Source organism: Pelodiscus sinensis, chromosome 11 (assembly GCF_052426305.1).
Source record: "Pelodiscus sinensis isolate ZL-2025 chromosome 11, ASM5242630v1, whole genome shotgun sequence".
Classification (NCBI taxonomy): Eukaryota; Metazoa; Chordata; order Testudines; family Trionychidae; genus Pelodiscus; species Pelodiscus sinensis.
Window position 1 is genome coordinate 18,094,286 of NC_143062.1, and position 19,299 is coordinate 18,113,584.

Here is a 19,299-nt window from a genome sequence, read left to right on the forward strand (position 1 = left end):
GGGTAATTTGATCCCCAGATGGTTAATGAGCATGTAAGAGCATAGAGCCTCATACCCAAATATTCAATTCCATCCTAACGTAACAATGAAAAAAAATACTTTCAGTACCATAACGGGCCTTGCCAAATCTCTACATGGCTTTATCCTATTGATTCTATAAGTCAAGTCACTGACAGCATCACTGACAGCTATCAAAAGCCAGAGGTCATGCTCCCCAAGCAAATGAGGGTCAAACTTTATAATCTCACTCTACATCCATCTCATCACCTTCCAATCCCTTTATGTGCCTACCTCCTGGGAGAAGGGGCAAAGACTGAAAGGAAAGATCCTGCCTCATTGGCATGTGGGAAATAAAACTACAGAGAGCAATCTTGCCCTTCTGGGTTGGGGGTGAGGAGAAGCATTCTCCCCATTTCACAGATGGGGAAATTCAGGCACAGAGAAGGGAAATGATTTGTCTAAGGTCACCCAGCAGGACAGTGACAGAGCCGGGCAACAAACATCTGTGTTGATACCCTCCCAAGCAACTGGCATAGCCAACAGGCCACATAAACCAAGTGGCACTCTGTGCTCGATTGCAGAATCAGGCCGCCGGTTACATACATATAAAATTCCCAAAGCGCTCTAACGACTCTAGCTGTAGAGGTATAAATGGTCCTTTCATCCAGGGAGAGGGCAGAGCTCCCAGCCAACTCTATACATGCACATCCAGGGCCTGATGTAAGGTGGTCAGGGGGACATACAGAAACCCTCTCCTCACACTGGGATGCCTGTTCTAGTCAGCTCTCTACTGCTGCATGGCCTTATAGCCTTCTTTCTCTACGGGGGACCCTATGACTTGTCCCCTCTCTACATATAGGGACCCTATAGCCCCCTTTTTCATTTCTGGGGACCACATATGCCCTGTCCCTAAAAGGAACTACATGGCCTCATTCCCTCTCCGTATAAGAAATCCCCTTTCTGTCTATGGGACTGCACCTCCCTCGGGACCCCCATGCCTCCCTCTGTGCGTGGGGAATGCCTATTCCCCCCCATAGGGAACTCCAGCTCCACAGACCCCAGGGCCCGCCCGCCTTCTCCACCGGGGACTCCCCCACCACAGGAGATCCTAATACCGGGAGGGGGGAGGGGACCCCATTACCGGCCGCCTCCAGCTTGACACCGTTCGCTGCTGCCGCCACCGTGCAGGGATCAACATGGAGCCGCCTCCTCCTCGACCCCCCCCGCCCGCGCCGCGGGGCCAGGATGGGATGGGCGGGGCTATCGCCAGGAGGGAGGGAGAAGGCAGAGAGTCGACCGTTCCCGAGAGGCATGCCGGGAAATGTAGTCCCTTTGCCATCCCATCTGGTACGAACCCATTTCAACGAACTATGGCGTCAGAGGACTACAAATTCCAGCAACCAGCTGGGCGGGCGCCCTCGCTACACGGGGAGCCTCTCTTTGGGTAGCTCTATTGTCCAGGACTATGTCTCTCGGCAGCCTCCTTGGGAGAGTAACTGCGGACCTGGCTGCTCTGGGCCCCACGCCACCCAAAGCATTCTCAGAGCAGAGCCTGGGATAATGCCCAGGCTTGCGAGAGTAAGAGTTAGTGGTTGGCTCCTGGGAGTCCAAGGCAGGAGCCCTGACTGATTACAGAGCACTGGCAGAGCTTTGCATATAGGGCTCTGTATGAATGGTGCATCTTCCACAAAGAAAGATGAGCCCTGCCTGGCCCTTCCCTGCAACCTGTGCATTGCCTTTGCTCACAATGCCTCTAGCTGGGCTCTGCGCCTTTCTTCTAGCCAGTGCATTATCTTTGCCTGTACATGTGGCTTCTTCCCATAGCTCCATTCACTGCAGCTCTCTTGCAGCTATTCTAAACAGTTCCTTCAAATGCTGTAGTTAAACTTGCTTCCTGGCTTCTGAGGAAGAGTCCCAAGGTATGAGACTGAGTCCTGGAACTGACAGCAAAAAGGAAGGAACTTTGTGGGCTGGCTGTAGAAGAGGAGTCATGCACAGCAGGTGGGCAGGCCTTTACACATTTATCGTTGTTGTTATTAATGTATTCCAGTAGTACCTACAGGCCCCAACAGAGATTAGTTCACCCCCACCTAAATTAGGATGTTCACAACCAATTCCATGCAAGATATTGCATCTTGAGCAACGGGAGGGATTATCCCTCCCTGCAAACCTCAGAGCCAAAAGCACAAGCATCTACTGCTGTTGTTGACATGGGGTGGGAACAGGACAATGGGCAACCCAGAGGGAGAAGCAAGGATACTAGTATGCAAAAAGGGAAGAATGGAGAACAGCCAGAGGGAGAAGGAAGGATGCTAGTATGCAAAAAGGGAAGAATGGAGAAGACAAAAGAGTCCCTGGCATATGAGGAATTTGAACCACATAGAGTACTTGACATGAATGGGAGACACTAATATGAAGGGTAGGGGGAGTGGGGAAGGCGGTCAGAGAGCTCCAGGCATGAAGAGAGGATGGACAGGCTGCAAGGATTTCCTCAAATCATGAGGAATGGGAAAATGGCACACAGGCAGCTTGTGGGAGAGAAAGGAGAGATACAAAGAGCCCCTGGAGTGTGCCTTGAGCTTGGCTGACACAACCTACTATATATCAGCACCCCTATGTATACATGTTTGTTAGAGAAAGCAAGGTCAAAGAAATGAGCCTGAAGCAGAAGGTGGGGAAGTCCATTCCATAGCCAAGCACCAGCCCTTGAGTGAAAGCTCCAGCCCACCAACAAAATGTTATCCTTGTTGCAGAGAGCTTCATTGTGCTAGCAAAGCCAGGTTGTTAACAAGTCTTTGTTCTGGGCCTTTAGGCACTGTGAGATGCCCTTGGCATAGGCCATGGAACACTTTGACAATAAGCCCCAAGATCTTTATTTTGGCATACTGTTCTATGGAGTCAAAGGCTATGTCTACACTGACAGCTTCTTGTGCAAGAATTCTTTTGCAGAAGAGTTCTTGTGCAAAAACTCTTCAACAGAGAGCATCTACGCTGCCATGTGCTTTTGCGCTAGAAATGTGCTTTTCTGCAAGAGCATCCATGGCAGTGTAGACGCTCTCTTCCGCAGAAAGCTCTGATGGCTATTTTAACCATAGGGGCTTCTTTGTGCAAAAAATTCATGTTGCCTGTCTACACTGCCCTCTTCTGGAAGAGCTCTTGCGCAAGAGGGCTTATTCCTCCTGGGGAGAGGAATAACTCTTCCGGAAGAAGCCCTGTTTTACAATGCTATACTGTAAATTTACTTTTGGAAGAATGCTCATACAATGTAGACAGCCGGCAAGTTTTTGCAGAAGAACGGCTGTTCTTCCGCAAGAAGCTGCCAGTGTAGACGTAGCAAAGAGTGTAAGACACCTAAAAGCTATAAAAAGCCACATTTCTTGGAGACTGAGCATAAAGGGAAGTAGGAATAAGAGATCCTCCGGAATAGGGCTTTATTCCGGAGGATTGGGCCAGTCTAGACGCTTTTTTCCGGCTTTTCCCCAAGCCGGAAAAAAGCGGCGGACATCTTTATTTAAATCCCGCGGGGGATATTTAAATCCCCCGCGGATTTCCCTATTCCGAAGTTTAAAATTAGCATGCCCCTTTCGAAAAAGGGGCCAGTGTAGACGTAGCCCTCTTGTTCTTATCTGTTGCTGTGGTCTAGGTGCCACTGCATGGAACAGTATACCACACTAGGTCTGTGGTTACACAACTTTTATTAATAACTCATTTTTTACAAAATGCCTAAAAGTTTCAGCAGTTTCCAAGCAATTTTACTTGTGGCATCTGTGCTGCTAGCAGGGCTTACTCAGTGTTCAGTCAGTACTCACTTTAGCGTCCCTGTGCAACACGATGGGGGTGGGGGAGGGCACTGTGCTGCAGAGTGAGTAACTCAGTAGGGGGCACTCTTCACTCACACTCCAGACTGGCCCCATGCTGCAAGAGAGGGGGTTCAATAGGCAATGCTGTTTCTTAAACACAGTGTAGAAAGAAGCTGGTTGAAGAGCCCCCACATTTTATTACACTTTGCTTGGAAAAGAACCCAGGAGTCCTGATTCCCAGTTGTTCCCAACCTGACTAGAAGCCACTCCCTGTTCTGATCCTACCTCTTAGATAATGCTGCAGTATTCCTGTATGTGGAAACAAAGATTCCCTCCAATAGGCACTCAGGAAGAGAAACAGCTCTGATGGGAATACGTTTGAAAGCAAATATACATTAGCAACTGTTTAGTTTCTGCTGATACATCAGAAACGCCATATATTCAAATATCTGAACTACAGTCTCTTCCATTTTGCCCTAAAAGGCACGGACAATCTTGTCCTGTGAGGCATGCAATGATCCAATTGCTTAACCAGAGAACGGAAAGGTAAAATCACTCTGATAAGGAAACAAAAGATGTTATCTTAACTACACCAATAGACAGCAAAGCATAGATAGCTCCAACCAGATCCACAGCAAATCCCTGGAATGAGTGCAGCTCTGGTGCAGCCATGCAGGGCTGTTGGCACATGTTGGATGCCAGCTTTTGGAGTCATGACTGCATCAAAAGCTCAGTTTCCATTTATAAAACAAAGGAAGTTTCCAGCTTCTGTGGTTGTGGAGAAAAGTTTGAAAGGATAATTCAGCTGTAACTAATGCTGCCTGCATCTGCAGAGAGCCTGAGGCAATAGCTCAAAGCACAGGGAGCTGCTACCATGACCTCGTACATGACCAAGGCAGCCATACCTGCCTGACAGTCACTCAGGGGAGCAACCCTGTACTCCTCAGTGGGGAGTTAAGTCCCAGCCCCATAGGTCTTGGGAAGGGCTGGTTTGAAAGGAAATGGATTTAAATGTCTTTTTGATTTGCGAGAAAAGAGAAAAAACAGCAAAAAGAGAGAATGGGAAAATAAAGAAAAGGAAAGTGACAAAAGGCAAACGGATGAAATAAGAAAGGGGAGGAGAGAAAATACGAGAAAGGCTGAAGGGGAATAAATGAAAGACAAATTCTCCTTTCCCATTAAACTCGAACCAAAGAATCAATTCAGCAGCCGCCCGGTCTCGACTCAGCAGGGCGTCACCCGCCCTAGTCTGGTTTTCTGGAGCCTAAAGCACATATGTTAATCGGATCTATTGCGCATGCGTAAAAGGGGAGCCCACTCCGCCCTTGCCCACATTTGGCGCATGCGTAATAAGCAACCTCAAACCCTAAAACTCAGAAGGCGTAGTGAATACCTGGCGTCCGTTGACGCCTGCGCGTTGCGAGCGCCTCTCTGTTCCAGTGGCTCACGCCTGGTGCTCAACCGTCCAGCCTCTAGCTACAAGCGCTTGCGCGGGGTACGCCTTCTTCTCGGCCCTCCCCCATGGCGCATGCGCAGTTGCTATCCTGCAATCCGTCCTAGCTAGGACAGCCGAGCTCGGTTGCGCGGTGTCAGTCTACTCGGTATCTTCCCGCCGTGAGGGACGGACGTTTAGTGCTAGGCTCCCGTTGCTGTCGCGAAGATGGCCGACCCCGCCACCCAGTCGCCGTATATCTCCTCCTCCGCCGGAGGGGGCTCCTCAGAGCCGGGTACCGCCCCGATGCCCGCGGGCGGCCGCGACTGTAAGGGAACCAGCTCCCAGTCCTGTGCCGGTAAGAGCCGGGGGGAGGGGCAGGGAACAGCCGGGCAGCGGGCTGGGGGCGACGAGTGGGAAGAACAGCCTGTGGAGTATCTGGGAACAGCTGGGGTGGGGGGAGGGGGAACAGCCGTGTGAGTGGTGGGCACAGCCCATGGTGCTTGCGAGGAACAGCCTGGTGACAGCTGGGGGGCGGGGAACGTGGGCACGGGAGTGTGGGGGGGGAGCCTGAGGGTGGGAGAAGGGAACAGCCGGCGGGGGCGGCAAAAGAGGGAAGTAACTGGGGGTGGAGGCTGGGCTAAAGGAGTGGGGGGGGGAAGCTGGGAGCAGTTTGGGTTTGGCGCGTGAGTGGGGGCTAAGATTTTGAGTAAGGGGGACTCGGGCTGAAGGTTGGATCGAGGTTGGGGCATGGGAAGCTTTGCTACAGGCTTGCTATCACTGGGGGATAGTTAGGGGCTTTGAAGTGCAAGGGTGGCAGGAATTTGGCTCATGGGGAGAGAACTGTGGTGGGGTATAGACTCGGGCTAGGTAGGGTGGATTTTGTAAAGTAAAAGGTGTGATTTTTTAGGGCAGGGTGAGTTTTGGTGGCTGGAAGAAGATTGAGGTGGGGGTCTCAGATTGGGGTGGTGAGGATTGCAGAATGTACTATGTTGCACTTTCTAGTTTCATTTTGACAGTGATGGTTCAAACTAAAAGGGGACTGGGTCAGGGAACAATGTCTGAATTGAAGGGAGGTGATAGAGCAGATTCCCTTTGCCTTAGTGGTGTTCACTCCCAGATCTTGCTGAGCCTCCCAGTCTGGGCTGACTTTTACCGTCTCTGTTTCTTAAGGCCCAAAACTGTAGGAATTATCAAAAATCAGGGGGTGTGCTGAGGAGAGCACAATACCCACTGGATCACCCCTCTGCAAGGGCTGGATGGGTGATGATGCAAGATGTACAGTGTATATATATACACACACCCTCCATTGTTCCAATACTAGACATGGCAGTGAGGAAATACCTTAATTCCTAGAAAAATCCCTTTCACCATCACAAACATTTCTCAGGGCAGGTGGAAGAGCGGTGGGGGACTGCTGGAAGCTTGCAGTGATCTGTGTTTTTGAGGGGGTGGTAGCAATTGCAAATGCTCCCTTTTGTTATGTTGCTGCTCAGTAATTGGAGTGGGGGTGGAGGGAGAGCATATTAAACAAAGCAGTATGTGGCTAAATCCCCCCTTCATTTAAGGGGAGCTGTCCAAAATAAGAGGCTGTGCTTTACTTCTCTTTATATCCCTGTCAGGCTCGGTGTTGGCAAGCTAGCTTCTCTTGCAAAGATCTGCACTGCAGATGCCTTCTTGGAGGGGGGGAAAAACTGGGCAGGTGACAGCTCTTAAAGGGGCAGCGCTTTTTATAACAGCCATAACAATGATAAACACAATTTCATCTTTTTCAACAAGCATCCAGAGCAAAAATGATTTGTTAGCTTTAAAAATTCATGGGTCTTCTGTTTTAACTTGTTTACCAAATTGCCTGTCTCCTGCGTGGGAATGTACCAGGCTGGCATGTTTTTCTCACTAAATAGAATTCATTTGGTTGAGAAGCTGATTTTCCGGGGTAGCTGTAGAAACTGCTCATCCCAGCACATGAGCTGTACAGCAGCTTCCATCTTTCGTCTTAAAGCCCAACACCCTTTTGAAGTGCCATACAAGCCTAATTTCAGAGATGAAATGGCTTTCCTACTTCTTAGCAGGACAGGTCTGTGTGGTTACAGGCAAGCGAAGGAAGATGAGGCAGCATGCTTTCACACTTCAGCCTTACAGCATGCGAGTATAATGTATGCCTTTCTGGAACCTTGTGTCATGATGCTTTTCCACCCCCTCCTTGCAGATGTTTTAGTTTGTGCCAGAACTGGGGTGCAAAGGGAGGTTATTACTCAGCAATTTAGTGCTTTGCCTTCATCATTATTGGTTAATCCATCACCCTGTCTGCTCTGAAATGCAGCCCTTTCACCCAGTATTTGAGGACTGTTTAGTCTCTGATTCACCACAATTGTTTGTGAATTACCTCAGCTATCCTAGAAATCAAACCTTTGTCCTCAAATTCTCCAGATAAGCTAGTGTTCTATAAATGTTGAGCCATCTTGACAGCTATTGGCACCGTGGTTTAACAGACAGTTTGTAATCAGAAGGCAAAAAGGGTTCAGAGTCATGTTTCTTCTAGAATCAGGTGTGGACTCTGTTCCCCAAGAAGATTAATTTATGCCCAGTGTCTGCCTGAAGCTCAGATTAAACATATGCAAGATGATATACCAAAATGATGTAATATGACTCACATGTAACAGTCATGTTTTCCGCTATTGGGGAAGTGGTGTCGTTTAGTGATTAGAACCTTGGTGTCCAACCAGTTCTGAAGCCATTATAGTGGCTACTGCTGTAGCGAACTAGCCACACTCAACCAGTCAAATAGCCACACGTGGCTAGTGGATAGCGTGTTGGACACTACAAGGTTAGAACATGGAATGAAGGTGGATGGGTGTCAAATCTTCAGTTCAGTTTACCCATCTGTATTCAGGAGAATTAAGCTAATTCAGTGCTTATTAATGTGTTAATAGTAAAAACATGGGTAGCCTGCAAAACACATTTTATCTGACTTTTTTTCTATGTCCCAAAACTAAATGTTTATTACAGCAGTTTGTATATCTTATCACAACTGTAGTATCTGAACTTGGTTTTGTTCTAGATACTGTTTGCACTGCATTTTTTTTATAAATTCCACTGCAAACAACATTTAAAAAAATCTTTGATGTCTTGATTTTTAAATAGCAACACTTCTGGAGATTAAAGCCATCTGTTTGCCCAGTGAACTGCTTATGCATAATGACTTGTGCCTCAGTTTGAGATGCTGCATAGTCATTCAAACTGGAGTCAATGAGAGCCATTAGTCCTCAGTATTTCCAAAAAGTCAGACTTTGTGCATGCTTAGAGAGCTTAACACTACTAATTTTATACAGTAACTCTTTAAACATGTAGACTTCTTCTGACTTAATCATAGTGAAGAAGTTAATTAAGATTTTATTACTGGTTACAAACCACTCCTCTGGATCACATGTCGTACAACAAAAATGATTTTTAAAATGCTTAGTTACCACTATAACCTTGTATTTTGCGGCCTTGCCTTATCTCTGTCCCTCAGCCTGTAAGATAACTTTAATACACTTTTTTTAAATGATGCAGCATGATTACCAAGCTACCCTGCCCATTTGTTTAACATTTCATTTCAAGATTTGGTTTCTTCACTCTAAAAATTGTTGCCCTGGCCCACCTTTCCCCACTTAACTTGAAGAAGATACCATGGAGCATTCAGTGTTCCAGAAAAGTCCTGGTATGTAGAGTTTCTGTTGCAAGCTATGTAGTGCATTGAACTGGGACTCTGGAATCCTGGGTTTTATTCCCAGCTCTGCCAGTGACCTGCTGTGACTTTAAACAAGATCTCTTCCACTCCATGCCTCAGTTTTTCCTTCCTGTTTTGTTCACCTAGATAAAGCTCTCTGGGGCAAAGATTTTTTTTTTTTTTATGCTAAGCATTGTACATGGGATCCTGAGATCATCTCACACCTCTCCGCTACTGGAATACAAATTAGGGATGTTAAAGTTTAATGGGTTAACTGATAACCTTATGCTTATTGGTTAATATTATCGGTTAAGCTCTGAAGGTGCCCTGCTGCCAGGAAAGTGGCTTCAGAGTTTAACTGATAAGCATCAACTTGTTGGTTAAATTCTGAAGCCCTCTCCCTGGGAGCAGAGCAGAGCTGGAAGGGGCAGGCGGCTCCACTCTCAGATGCTTTGCTGTGGGCTCTGCAGTATAAAACTTAAATAAGCTTTATACTGCAGAGCCCACAGCTCATGTAACCACAAAGATTTTCATCAGTTACACAGTGACTGTTTTAACCCACTTTTTACATCCCTAATACAAGTCATAATCCAGTTAAGGCTAATCACTGACCCTGTTTATAGAATAGTGATAGAAATGTAGCCGTGTTAGTCTGGGGTAGTTGAAGCAAAATGCAGGACAATGTAGCACTTTAAAGACTAACAAGATGGTTTATAGATACTGGGATGTAAAATCCCTAACGTTTAACTGATAAGCCTAATGTTTAAGTGGTTAATTGTCTAAGCAGAATCCTGAATAGGGGGCTGCCTAGCCCAGCTGAAGTGGCCCACAGCCTGTGGGGCTCCAGTTCTCGGCCCCCACTGGCTCTTGGCCTCCATGCTGGGGCTGGAGCTAAGACTGCTGATGCTGGCTCCCAGCCCTCACACTGGGGCTCCTGCTGCTAGCACTGGAGCAGCCCTCTGCCCCACGGTAGGTTGCTCCCAGGGAACCGGTTAACTGTTATGCAGTAAGGATGATGCTTACTGGTTAACCATTAGCTGTTCACATCCTTAATAGATACATTAGTTTTTACCATTAGGAAATCAGCTTGGTCATTCTTTGGTTCTTAAAAGGCAGGCAGGTTGAGGTTTGTCTAGTCACTAGTGCAGGGGCTTGGGTGTAGAAACTCCTTGTTTCCAACCTCTGTCATGGAGTCACTATGACAAGACACTTCATCTTGCTGTGTCTCAACTTCCCCCATGATATTTTTTTTGTCTTCTTTAGGATGGTTTTGTGCCTTAAAGCATTATGAATCCTTGTTTGAAAGATACGGGATATTTACTTCAAACAATAGTAGCTTCTTTCCTCCAGTGATCAGACTTCCTATGGGGGAAACATGAGATTGAAAAATGTGCAGATTTTGACCATAGACTTTTCAGCAACTTTTAACTCTGTTCTGTTCTTAATTATGGAAGTGTCAGCTGAAGAGGGGGCAGAACACTCTTTTTTTTTTTTTTTTTTTTTAACCAAATCAACTACAGTGTTGCTATGGATCATCAGGATGCTGTCCTGAGCAGTGTTGGGGAAGCTACCTACATAGCTAGTAGTCAGCATAACTGCTTGTTGCTTCAGTGAAGTGTTTCAGAGCTTGGCAGTGACATGAACAGACATGTTGGGCTACAGGGATATTGTAATTGCAATATTGCCAATGTGGGAACGCAGTAGGAACATTTGCACGCACTGGCTACAGGCTTCTTATATTGTTCCTGAACTTTCATTTTCTCTCAAACAATGGAAAAAACACATCCACTGTCCATATGAGACTGTAACTGCTGGCACTGTTACCAGACAGACCCACACATTACTACTCTTTTGTAGCTAGAAAAAGCAAAACGTTGCATGATTCTCTTAAGAAGAAAGCATCTGGGCTTTACTCCTAGATGTTTGCATGATATGGGTTGAGAGTCACCCTGCTCAAAATAAAGTGAAAATTGTCTAAATGTCCTTAAGCCAGTTTGCTGGCTTCAGGAAGTGAAAATCCTAGTGGCATGTAGCAAGATAGAAGAGTAAGTGGATAGAGTACCTGAAATGAGTGGATGAAAACACTTGTGATGGTTTAAGAACAGTCTCACTACTTCATTTATGAACTGAAGTAATTTTTCATTATTTGTTCATTTACACATCACCTTTGTAAGGTATTTCATGCCACCTTCTGAAGCTACTCTTTCCCAACTGCTCTTGACTATGGGAGATCCAGTGCAAAAACAAGTCCTTTAATTAATGGAAAATCTCAGGGATGGCTTACAAAAGTGATCAAGCCTACATGGTTAAGGTTTTAACCAGCCTTTTGGTCTAATAGGCATAATATTTTTGAAATTTATATCTAGAGCCCTACGTGGATGCAAAATTTGTATCTACATCTCCAGAAATGATCTGCACATCCACATGTGTGTAGAGATGTAAAATCCCATTTAATTAGTTAACCAGTTAAAGTGAAGCTGCTGTTGCTTCTGGCCCTGTGCAGGGTGGGGGGGCTGCTCCCTGGGTACCGGTTAACCATTACCCTGTAAGCATCACCCATTAAGCTAACCTTTTAAGTGACTAACAGCATTTTGTATTCCTGAAAGCTTCTCTGAGCCCCAGAAAGTTTTATTTTAAATAGCTAATGAGGTGTTTGACTGCAACTAAGCAGGGGTGGGGAACCAGCCCCCAGCTTGCCTGTATCCAGTCCCCGAGGCTCAGGGCTCTCCCAAGCACTGGGCAGCCTGCCGCTACTGTGGGACTGGAGCCCATAAAATCTTGCCTGAGGCCCATTAGGCTCTGGCATATGAAGGGAATATGGGGAGTGCCTTTCTCTTTTTCAGTTAGGGGCCACATCAGTGAGGGTGGTTGTCATGGGTTTTTGGTTGATTGGTTTTTTTTGTTTTGGCTTCTCATTTGTGTGCAGCCCCTGACTAATTTTTCTGTGTGTCAACAGCCCTGACACAAAAAGTCCCATCCTCCTCTCCCCCCCTCCCCCCCCCAAAAAATGCAGTTGTCCCTTCTCATCCATAGTTATTACTACTACCTGGCTTTGTGGCTCTTCATAAAAATAACAGGTAAAATCATTTGAATTATATATATTATTTCAGTGCCTGATGGGATACAATGGTGCAGATGCAGTTGTGACAAACAACAATTCTGTGATCTGAAATTGAACTTCTGACATAGCTCAACTCAAGTTTAACAATAACTTTATTTAGTCAAATGCTTCACAAATGTGAGGTTAGTGACAAGTCTGTCAGCAAGCATGTCTGCTATTTCAGTGTTCCTTCTTGTGTATTTGCTCCCATATCACAGAAAGGCAAAGTTGACAGTCTACCTTCTCATGTTGGGTGTACATTGTATTTAGTAGCAAAGAAATATGCCAGGCAGGATTCTAGTTCCACATGTCCATTGATGGGGGAGGAAAGGATGTGCTAGCATGAGCAGTGTGCTGGCGATTGGGTGCCACAGTAACTGGCAACTCTCTGATCAATGATTTGATTCAATGGGGTGTTAGCTAGTAGAGAATGTCTTAGCTAACAATGGCTAAATATGAAACTTCATAGAAGGGTACATCTGCCCCCTTCAATCTCTGCAGTTGGTCTTCTCATCTCGTCAGTGATAGGATAACATTGGGGAAATGTGTGCTGCTGCTATCTATGCTGTACTTGCTTTATGATAAATATGGAGGACATCTGTGTCTGGGCTGTGAAACCAGCACTAATTTCTAATGAAAAATGGAGTCTCGACACACATAAAATACCAGGGGCTGTGTATTTGAGAATGAAGTTCTGAAGCTAAAGCGTGACTTATTTTTAAACAATAAAACCAACCTGATGCAACTATCTAAAACTGTATGTTATGAATTGAAAGCCCTTTCCAACTCTGCAAGCCAAAATGGCTTTGTCTAATCAATAAGCTTCTCTTTTGCTTACAGAATCCAACCGGCTATTGTCTAGCTGTAAGTTTTCAAGTAATTGGTTTGGTTTTATAGCAGCTAAGGTCACAGGCTTATCAGTATTTACTTTAAAATTACCAGCTTGATGATGGGGGGAAATATAGTGTAGTAATATTATATGCAAAGCAATAAAGAGAAGTAAATTCTTTCAGATCAGAAAAGAAGATCTTTAATTTGTTTAGAGAGGCTGAAAGATGATATACAGATCACAAGTTCTTTACAGAAAACAGTAGCATCATTTTTGACTAGGTAGATAATGATCACACTGCTTAGTTATATTGTGCTGTACTGTGTTTATAGATATACAAGTGTTTCTTGTATAATATAATGTATTCCTGTTAGATAAAAAGCAGCATCTGGCCACTGGAACGCAGAACTGCACGACAGTAACACTTAGCACTCAGCTAAGTTGCATTAAGTACTATAAATTAAACAACTGAGTCACACAAGTTGTGATGTGCTCTGATGGCCTTTAACAAGTTGTTGAGAAGCAGAAGAAAAGCTTGGGTCTCCTGACGTAAGAATACTTTATTTTACTGGATCCTGCTAAGTCTCGGTAGACCCGTACCAATCCTTGTTAATTTGCTGTGCTTCATCTGTTAGATATTTCTTCACATATTTTAAGAATACTACTATATCTCCAGTGTTAAAGCTCTGGATCTAAATCTACAGGCCTCTCATTATACACATGGAACACATGGTCTATGGGTCACTTAATCTGTCTGAATGCGAGTGTAACTCCCAGCATTATATGCTCTAAACCAGATTTATCACCATGCCAGCAGCCTGCCCTTATGGCCTCCATACTAATCCATGTGCTTAGATTGTCTTCACAGGTGTCCTGCTGAAGAGAGCTCTCGTCCTCCTTTCCACCCAATCATGGCTCCTAAACGAGAAGCTTTTTCCCAGCACAAACTATTCTCCAGCCCATCATTAGAGGGGATCAGATACTGCTGAGTCGAGTTTTATCTCCCTAGACTGTGTTTAATATTTTGTTAGGCTAACATAGCACCTAAAGTCTCCATTCAGACCAAAAACATTGAGACACCACAGCTCCAGGCTTTCTAGTGAAATAGAGCAGGGGTGGGGAACCTTTTTGGGTTGGGAGATGCTGACCCACAGAAAAATCAGTCGGGCTGCACACAAGTAAGAATCAAAGTGAGAAGCCCCTGACTGAGAGACAGTCCCTACATTCCCCTTGCACACCAGGACCTAGGAAATCCCAGGCTAGTAGACTTTGTGTGCTCCAGCCCTGCAGGAGCACCAGTGTGGGCTCCCCAATGCTGAGCCTGAGGTTCCCCATCCCTGGAGTAGAGGATGCACTAATTCACTGGAACATTTTCTCTTAAAACCTGTTGATTACTTGTCACATGAAAGTGCAGGGAGATGCACAAGATAAGTAGAAGCAGCACTAGGCCAACAGTTTCACGGGGAACCAGAGGTTTTGAAACTTTTGGGTGCCACCTTGAGTCACTGATTAAAGCATCTCGCTATGAGGAGTGCAGGTGCTTATTGAGTAAGTCCCCTTTTAAAGTGTTAAACTGGTTAACCAAAAACTGAGATGTCCACAATCGTTAGTGACTTTTGAAAATCTTAGGCATCAGTAAAGGGCTTGTTCAGGGATTCATATGCTAAGGTATATCTCTTCTGGATGGAGCCAATTGTTTTGGAATGCTTTCTGGCATTTTGAGAGGTGATACAGCCAGGTGGGAAATACCTTTAGTGCTTCGAAGTTATAAAATCCTATAGCTATTGGCCGTATATTTTTTGTCAGAAATTAAGCTTGAGTTTCAAACCACTAAAATTTCAGGCTTGTAACTGGTTTGAGAGAAGGCTTTTCAAGCTTCTTACAAAGTGAGAATCAAAATGTTTACTTAAAGGATATTCCTACAGTTAAAGACATTAAATAGGTTCTTTGGTAGAGCATCTGGAATTTGAAAAGTGCAATGAATCCAGGTATAGGATTTGAAGGTGAAAAAAATCTTCATAATTCCTCCATTGGATCTCTGTTCAGCTGCACAGAGCTAGGGCTGAAGAATGCAATCTGAAGCCATACAGTATGCTTTTGTCAATTGGAAGACTCTGTGCAGACCTCTCACCCTGATCATAACTGACTAATAACTATGAACAGCTACTTTTGTTTACGCAAGCAATAGATAAATAGTTCTTATGTTAAAATCTGCTGTTAAGAAGGGAGCTTTGAATGGGGAAAATGAGATGGTAGATTCCTCCCATTGTGTAGACCCAGTGGAATTCTTGACAAAAAATTTGCAACTGTGTTCCTGAAGTTCCAGAACTTGCTCTCGTTCTATTTCCACAGGATTATAGCCAAAGGTAAATAAGACACTTGAAGAGTTGGATAAACTGGTTCTGAGAGGAAAAAAAAGAAAGAGGGAATACAATCTAGTCCCATGTATGCTACTGCCTAGTTTTGTATCTCAGGGTTAAAGCTTTAGAGGTGGGAAACTAAGGCTGTATCATTTGCTTTAGATCACAGAGGAAGTTAATCATAACACATACAGTGGATTCCTGGTCCCATGCTAAATCCACTATACTGCCTCCAGTGCTTGATGTACTATGTATATGAAAAATAAACTTCTGAAGTTACGTATGTAGAGACTGAATTCATCCTTTATATGGTAAGATCAGTTTAAATTTGAAAGGCCTTAGTTTCACATCCATGTGAGAGACAAAAATCCCACAGAGGCCAACAACTTCCTTTACGCTGTTGCAGGAGAATAAATCCCCTTGGTTTCTAGACAGTTTTATTTAGATATCTCTTAAAATAAGAACAGTGCATTTTGGGACAGTGATGTAACGGTGAGTGTTTGGTTTGGAGATAAAGTGCATACATGAAATGAAGTAATATAGAACTTCTGTTTCTCTTTTTTAGGAAGTCCAGAATTAAAGTGTCTTTTGTTTTAATTTGTATAGCCCTTATCTGAGTTTAAATATCTGTTAGAAGATGCTAGAATAGACAGCCATCTCTAAGGAAAGTGGTCTGTGCAGTTTCCAGAGGTGGTTCTGTCTTTGTAGTTGTATGTGAAGAGTGGAGCTAAAGTACACCTCCCATGCAGCCTTAGAGTGAACTTATTTTATATTGTGGTGAGGTGGAGAAATGTGTAGTTTCTAGCTAAGACAAGTGGGAATCAAACTTTGAAAAAGGGAAGCATCAGTAGCCCCACATATTAACATATATGTTAATATATGGCTTTTTGGCATTGGTGTTGCTCGTATTAACAGTCTATTGTGGCAACACTGGAAACCTATTTATTAGATGGGTGTAGCTGATGCAGTTACCAGCGCTTTAGAAGATGTCCGCTTAGCACTGCAGACACTTGCAAAACCCTAATGAAAATCTAATGAATTCATACAAGCACTGACTGCCCCCCATTCTATCTCTAAACTGGTGTATAATAGATTCACACTATCCTTTTCAAGCAGGTGAGGGTGAAACTGATTGCTTGGCTTAATATTCATAGTTGCTTCGTTTAAAAAAAAAAAGCTGTTGCAGCAAGGTGAGTAAATAAATCAAGAAGCTCTTCCTCTTGCTCTGTGGCCTTTCTGCAGCTTTTGAGGTTCACTGCAAAACAGTGTATATAACTGTCAAATTCTTATCCTGTATATTTTCTTTCAGATTCCTTTGTTTCTTCCTCTCAGCCTGTCTCTCTCTTTACGACTTCTCAAGGCAAGTCTATCATTTTCTTGTACACTAATCAAAGAAAAATGTTGAGAAAGAGGCTGTAACTGGGGCATAAGGCTTTCTCTTGTCCACAATTATCCCTTAAAAATCTATCACTTCAAAACAGTTCCCCGCCATGTGAACCACTCAGCAGCTGTTAGCTAATGATCTGGTGCAGCCAATACCTTCTTCTCTTGGTGTAAGAAAGATAAAGACATGTTCTTTCTTCCTCATACAGAAGTTAGATAGTGCTATTAACAGCAAATTGCAGAAGGGATATACAGCTACAAGCTAAGGAGCATGTGTGGGATTTCCTAAATTACATAGTGACCCTGAAGCAATAGAGATTTGGGAGAACAAGACAGGTTTGGTGCAGTTCATATGGAAAGCTCCGGTGAAACTATTGATAGTCTTGTCTCTTGCTGAATTTTTTGCAGATTAATACCACAATCCAGGGAGGCAGTTAACTGACATGTAGGATTGGTTGCTATTACTGTGTTGTGGCTTTTCTTTTCATCCAGCTGCTGATTGAGAATTGGCATTGTAATAACTGTGCATTTCTTCAGCACAGTCCTACCAGGCAACGAATGCAGAGGAGAACCATGTGCTTTGCTTGTCCTGCTATAAGCCCCTCTTTATTTTGGGGGAGGCAGCATGGGCTAATAGTTAGAAAAGGCTGAGCCTCTTATGTTCTACCCCTAGCTCTGCTATTGATTTGCCATATGGGCTTCAGGCAAATCACTTCCCCTCCTTGTTTGCCAGTCTATGCAATGGGGATCCTATCCATCAGAGCATTTTTACAAAGATGTTAGCTCTGTCTGTATTAGTGCAAGGTCTTATGCTGGTAACCTGATCAGTGGGGAAAACTGTTTAAAAAGTCCCAGTACAATCCTTTCAGCTCAGAGTTAAAGTGACTGCTCTTCTTTGAAGAATTCTTCTTATGCTTGGGTAGGATAGTGTTTCTAAGAGCTTGACATTGGGACCTGTTGATTAAATTGGTTGCCAACTGTAGGCCCCATCTGAACTCGTATTGGGAAAACAGCTTGGCTACTAGCATATGTAGTACCTTAGTGGTATTGACTTTAATGTCTGTAGGGAGAAAATAGCAAAGCCTCCCCCCATGTCTTCTGTGGTAGCTATAGTAGCTTGCTGTTATGAAATTCTGATCCAACATATAGTGATGCATCTAACAGTAATGCCAGTGCATTAGTGCTTTAGCTTATGCTGTGGATTCCCTGATGGAAATTGATGCTGATATAGTTCAGGCAATGGTAGGAGTGGGGAATGCTGTGTTCTCTCTCTCCATTTCACATCTCATCCCATGTCTTGTCATGAATGCAAATGATACCATCCTATACCCGTAAAGCAACCAAATATACTTTTTTTAATAGGATGCTAAAGGCAGTAGCTAATAGAATAGAAAAGACTAGACAACAGATACTTTAATATGCCACCTTTTTCTAATCTGAGGTGGGGAGATAAACTGTTGACCTATAGATGGTTAATACAAGGTGGAATGTAAGCTAGGAAAATGCTTGAGATCTGAAATTACTTCAGTTTCCATCTTACTACAAGAGAAAAGCCATTCACTAAACCAAGGACTTGGTCTACACACAGATATTGCTCTGAGAGAGAGTTCTCACAGATATTGAACCAGCATAACTAGTTTGTTTAGGGCTGTGATGTTTAATCGATACAGTTATACCAAAACTACCCCTAGTATTTGATAGAGTTATACTGGTCAAGCATTACTGATTGAAGGCATCTTTTATTTCCCTTCCTGCATGGAAATATGTGTACCAACAGGAAGCACCTTTATACTGCTACAAATGCCTCTGAACTTGGCGAGGGCATGTTGTAATGTTCCAAATATCCTGACATAGTTAAGTGGTACAAGTTTTTTCTTAAAGACAAATCCCAAGATATGGATGGGCAAATTCAACTTGATCCAATCCCTTAGTAGGATTTCCCAAACAAAATGAGACAAAAGAGTCTAATCTAGGAGGCTGTGTCTACACTGGCCACATAACCCGTAATAGCTATGGAAATGAGAGAAGTCAGAATAGGGAAATGCGCGGGGGATTTAAATATCCCCCGCGGGATTTAAATAAACATGGCCGCCGCTTTTTTCCGGCTTGGGGAAAAGCCGGAAAAGAGCGTCCAGACTGGCGCGATCCTCCGGAATAAAGCCCTATTCCGGAGGATCTCTTATTCCTACTTTGAAGTAGGAATAAGAGATCCTCCGGAATAGGGCTTTATTCCGGAGGATCGCGCCAGTCTGGACGCTCTTTTCCGGCTTTTCCCCAAGCCGGAAAAAAGCGGCGGCCATGTTTATTTAAATCCCGCGGGGGATATTTAAATCCCCCGCGCATTTCCCTATTCTGACTTCTCTCATTTCCATAGCTGTTACGGGTTATGTGGCCAGTGTAGACACAGCCGGAGTGTTCTCATGTGGCTTTGACTGACATCTACTAATTCTAAGTTTGTAGCCCAGACCTTTTGAAAGTTAGAAAACTTATGGTGTTGGAAATACTAGAAATATTTAAATATAGTATTAGTGGTCAACTTAGCCCTGGTATCAGCCAGTCTTTGGAGATGCTGTTCATTTAACTTAATAAACAAAAAGTTGGGTTTGTTGGAACCACCAGAGTTACTAGTTTAATTCTGATTTCATGTACGCAGTTAAACTTCAAATACATTGTGACTCCTGCT

The 19,299-nt window shown here is 44.2% G+C and overlaps 2 protein-coding genes across 6 annotated transcripts in view; one reads left to right on the plus strand and one right to left on the minus strand.

The window, feature by feature from the left end:
* The window catches only part of ATL3 (atlastin GTPase 3), a 29,160-nt gene extending 23,829 nt beyond the window's left edge, over window positions 1-5,331 (minus strand). Inside the window, exon 1 of one of the 3 annotated variants that reach the window (XM_006125053.3) lies at window positions 5,194-5,331. The gene's annotated coding sequence lies outside the window, so the exon portion shown is untranslated. Of the gene's footprint in view, window positions 1-1,115; window positions 1,290-5,193 lie in introns of those variants that run through there. The other 2 variants (XM_014574579.4, XM_089781160.1) reach the window with 2 other exon arrangements.
* Window positions 5,332-5,454: 123 nt separating this feature from the next.
* The window catches only part of RTN3 (reticulon 3), a 37,577-nt gene continuing 23,732 nt past the window's right edge, over window positions 5,455-19,299 (plus strand). For 2 of the 3 annotated variants that reach the window (XM_075939108.2, XM_089781158.1), the window contains exons 1-2: window positions 5,459-5,590; window positions 16,543-16,593. In XM_075939108.2, coding sequence (XP_075795223.2) covers window positions 5,461-5,590; window positions 16,543-16,593 — 181 coding nt within the window. In that variant the 5' untranslated portion in view covers window positions 5,459-5,460. Of the gene's footprint in view, window positions 5,591-16,542; window positions 16,594-19,299 lie in introns of all 3 variants that reach the window. The other variant, XM_089781159.1, reaches the window with a different exon arrangement.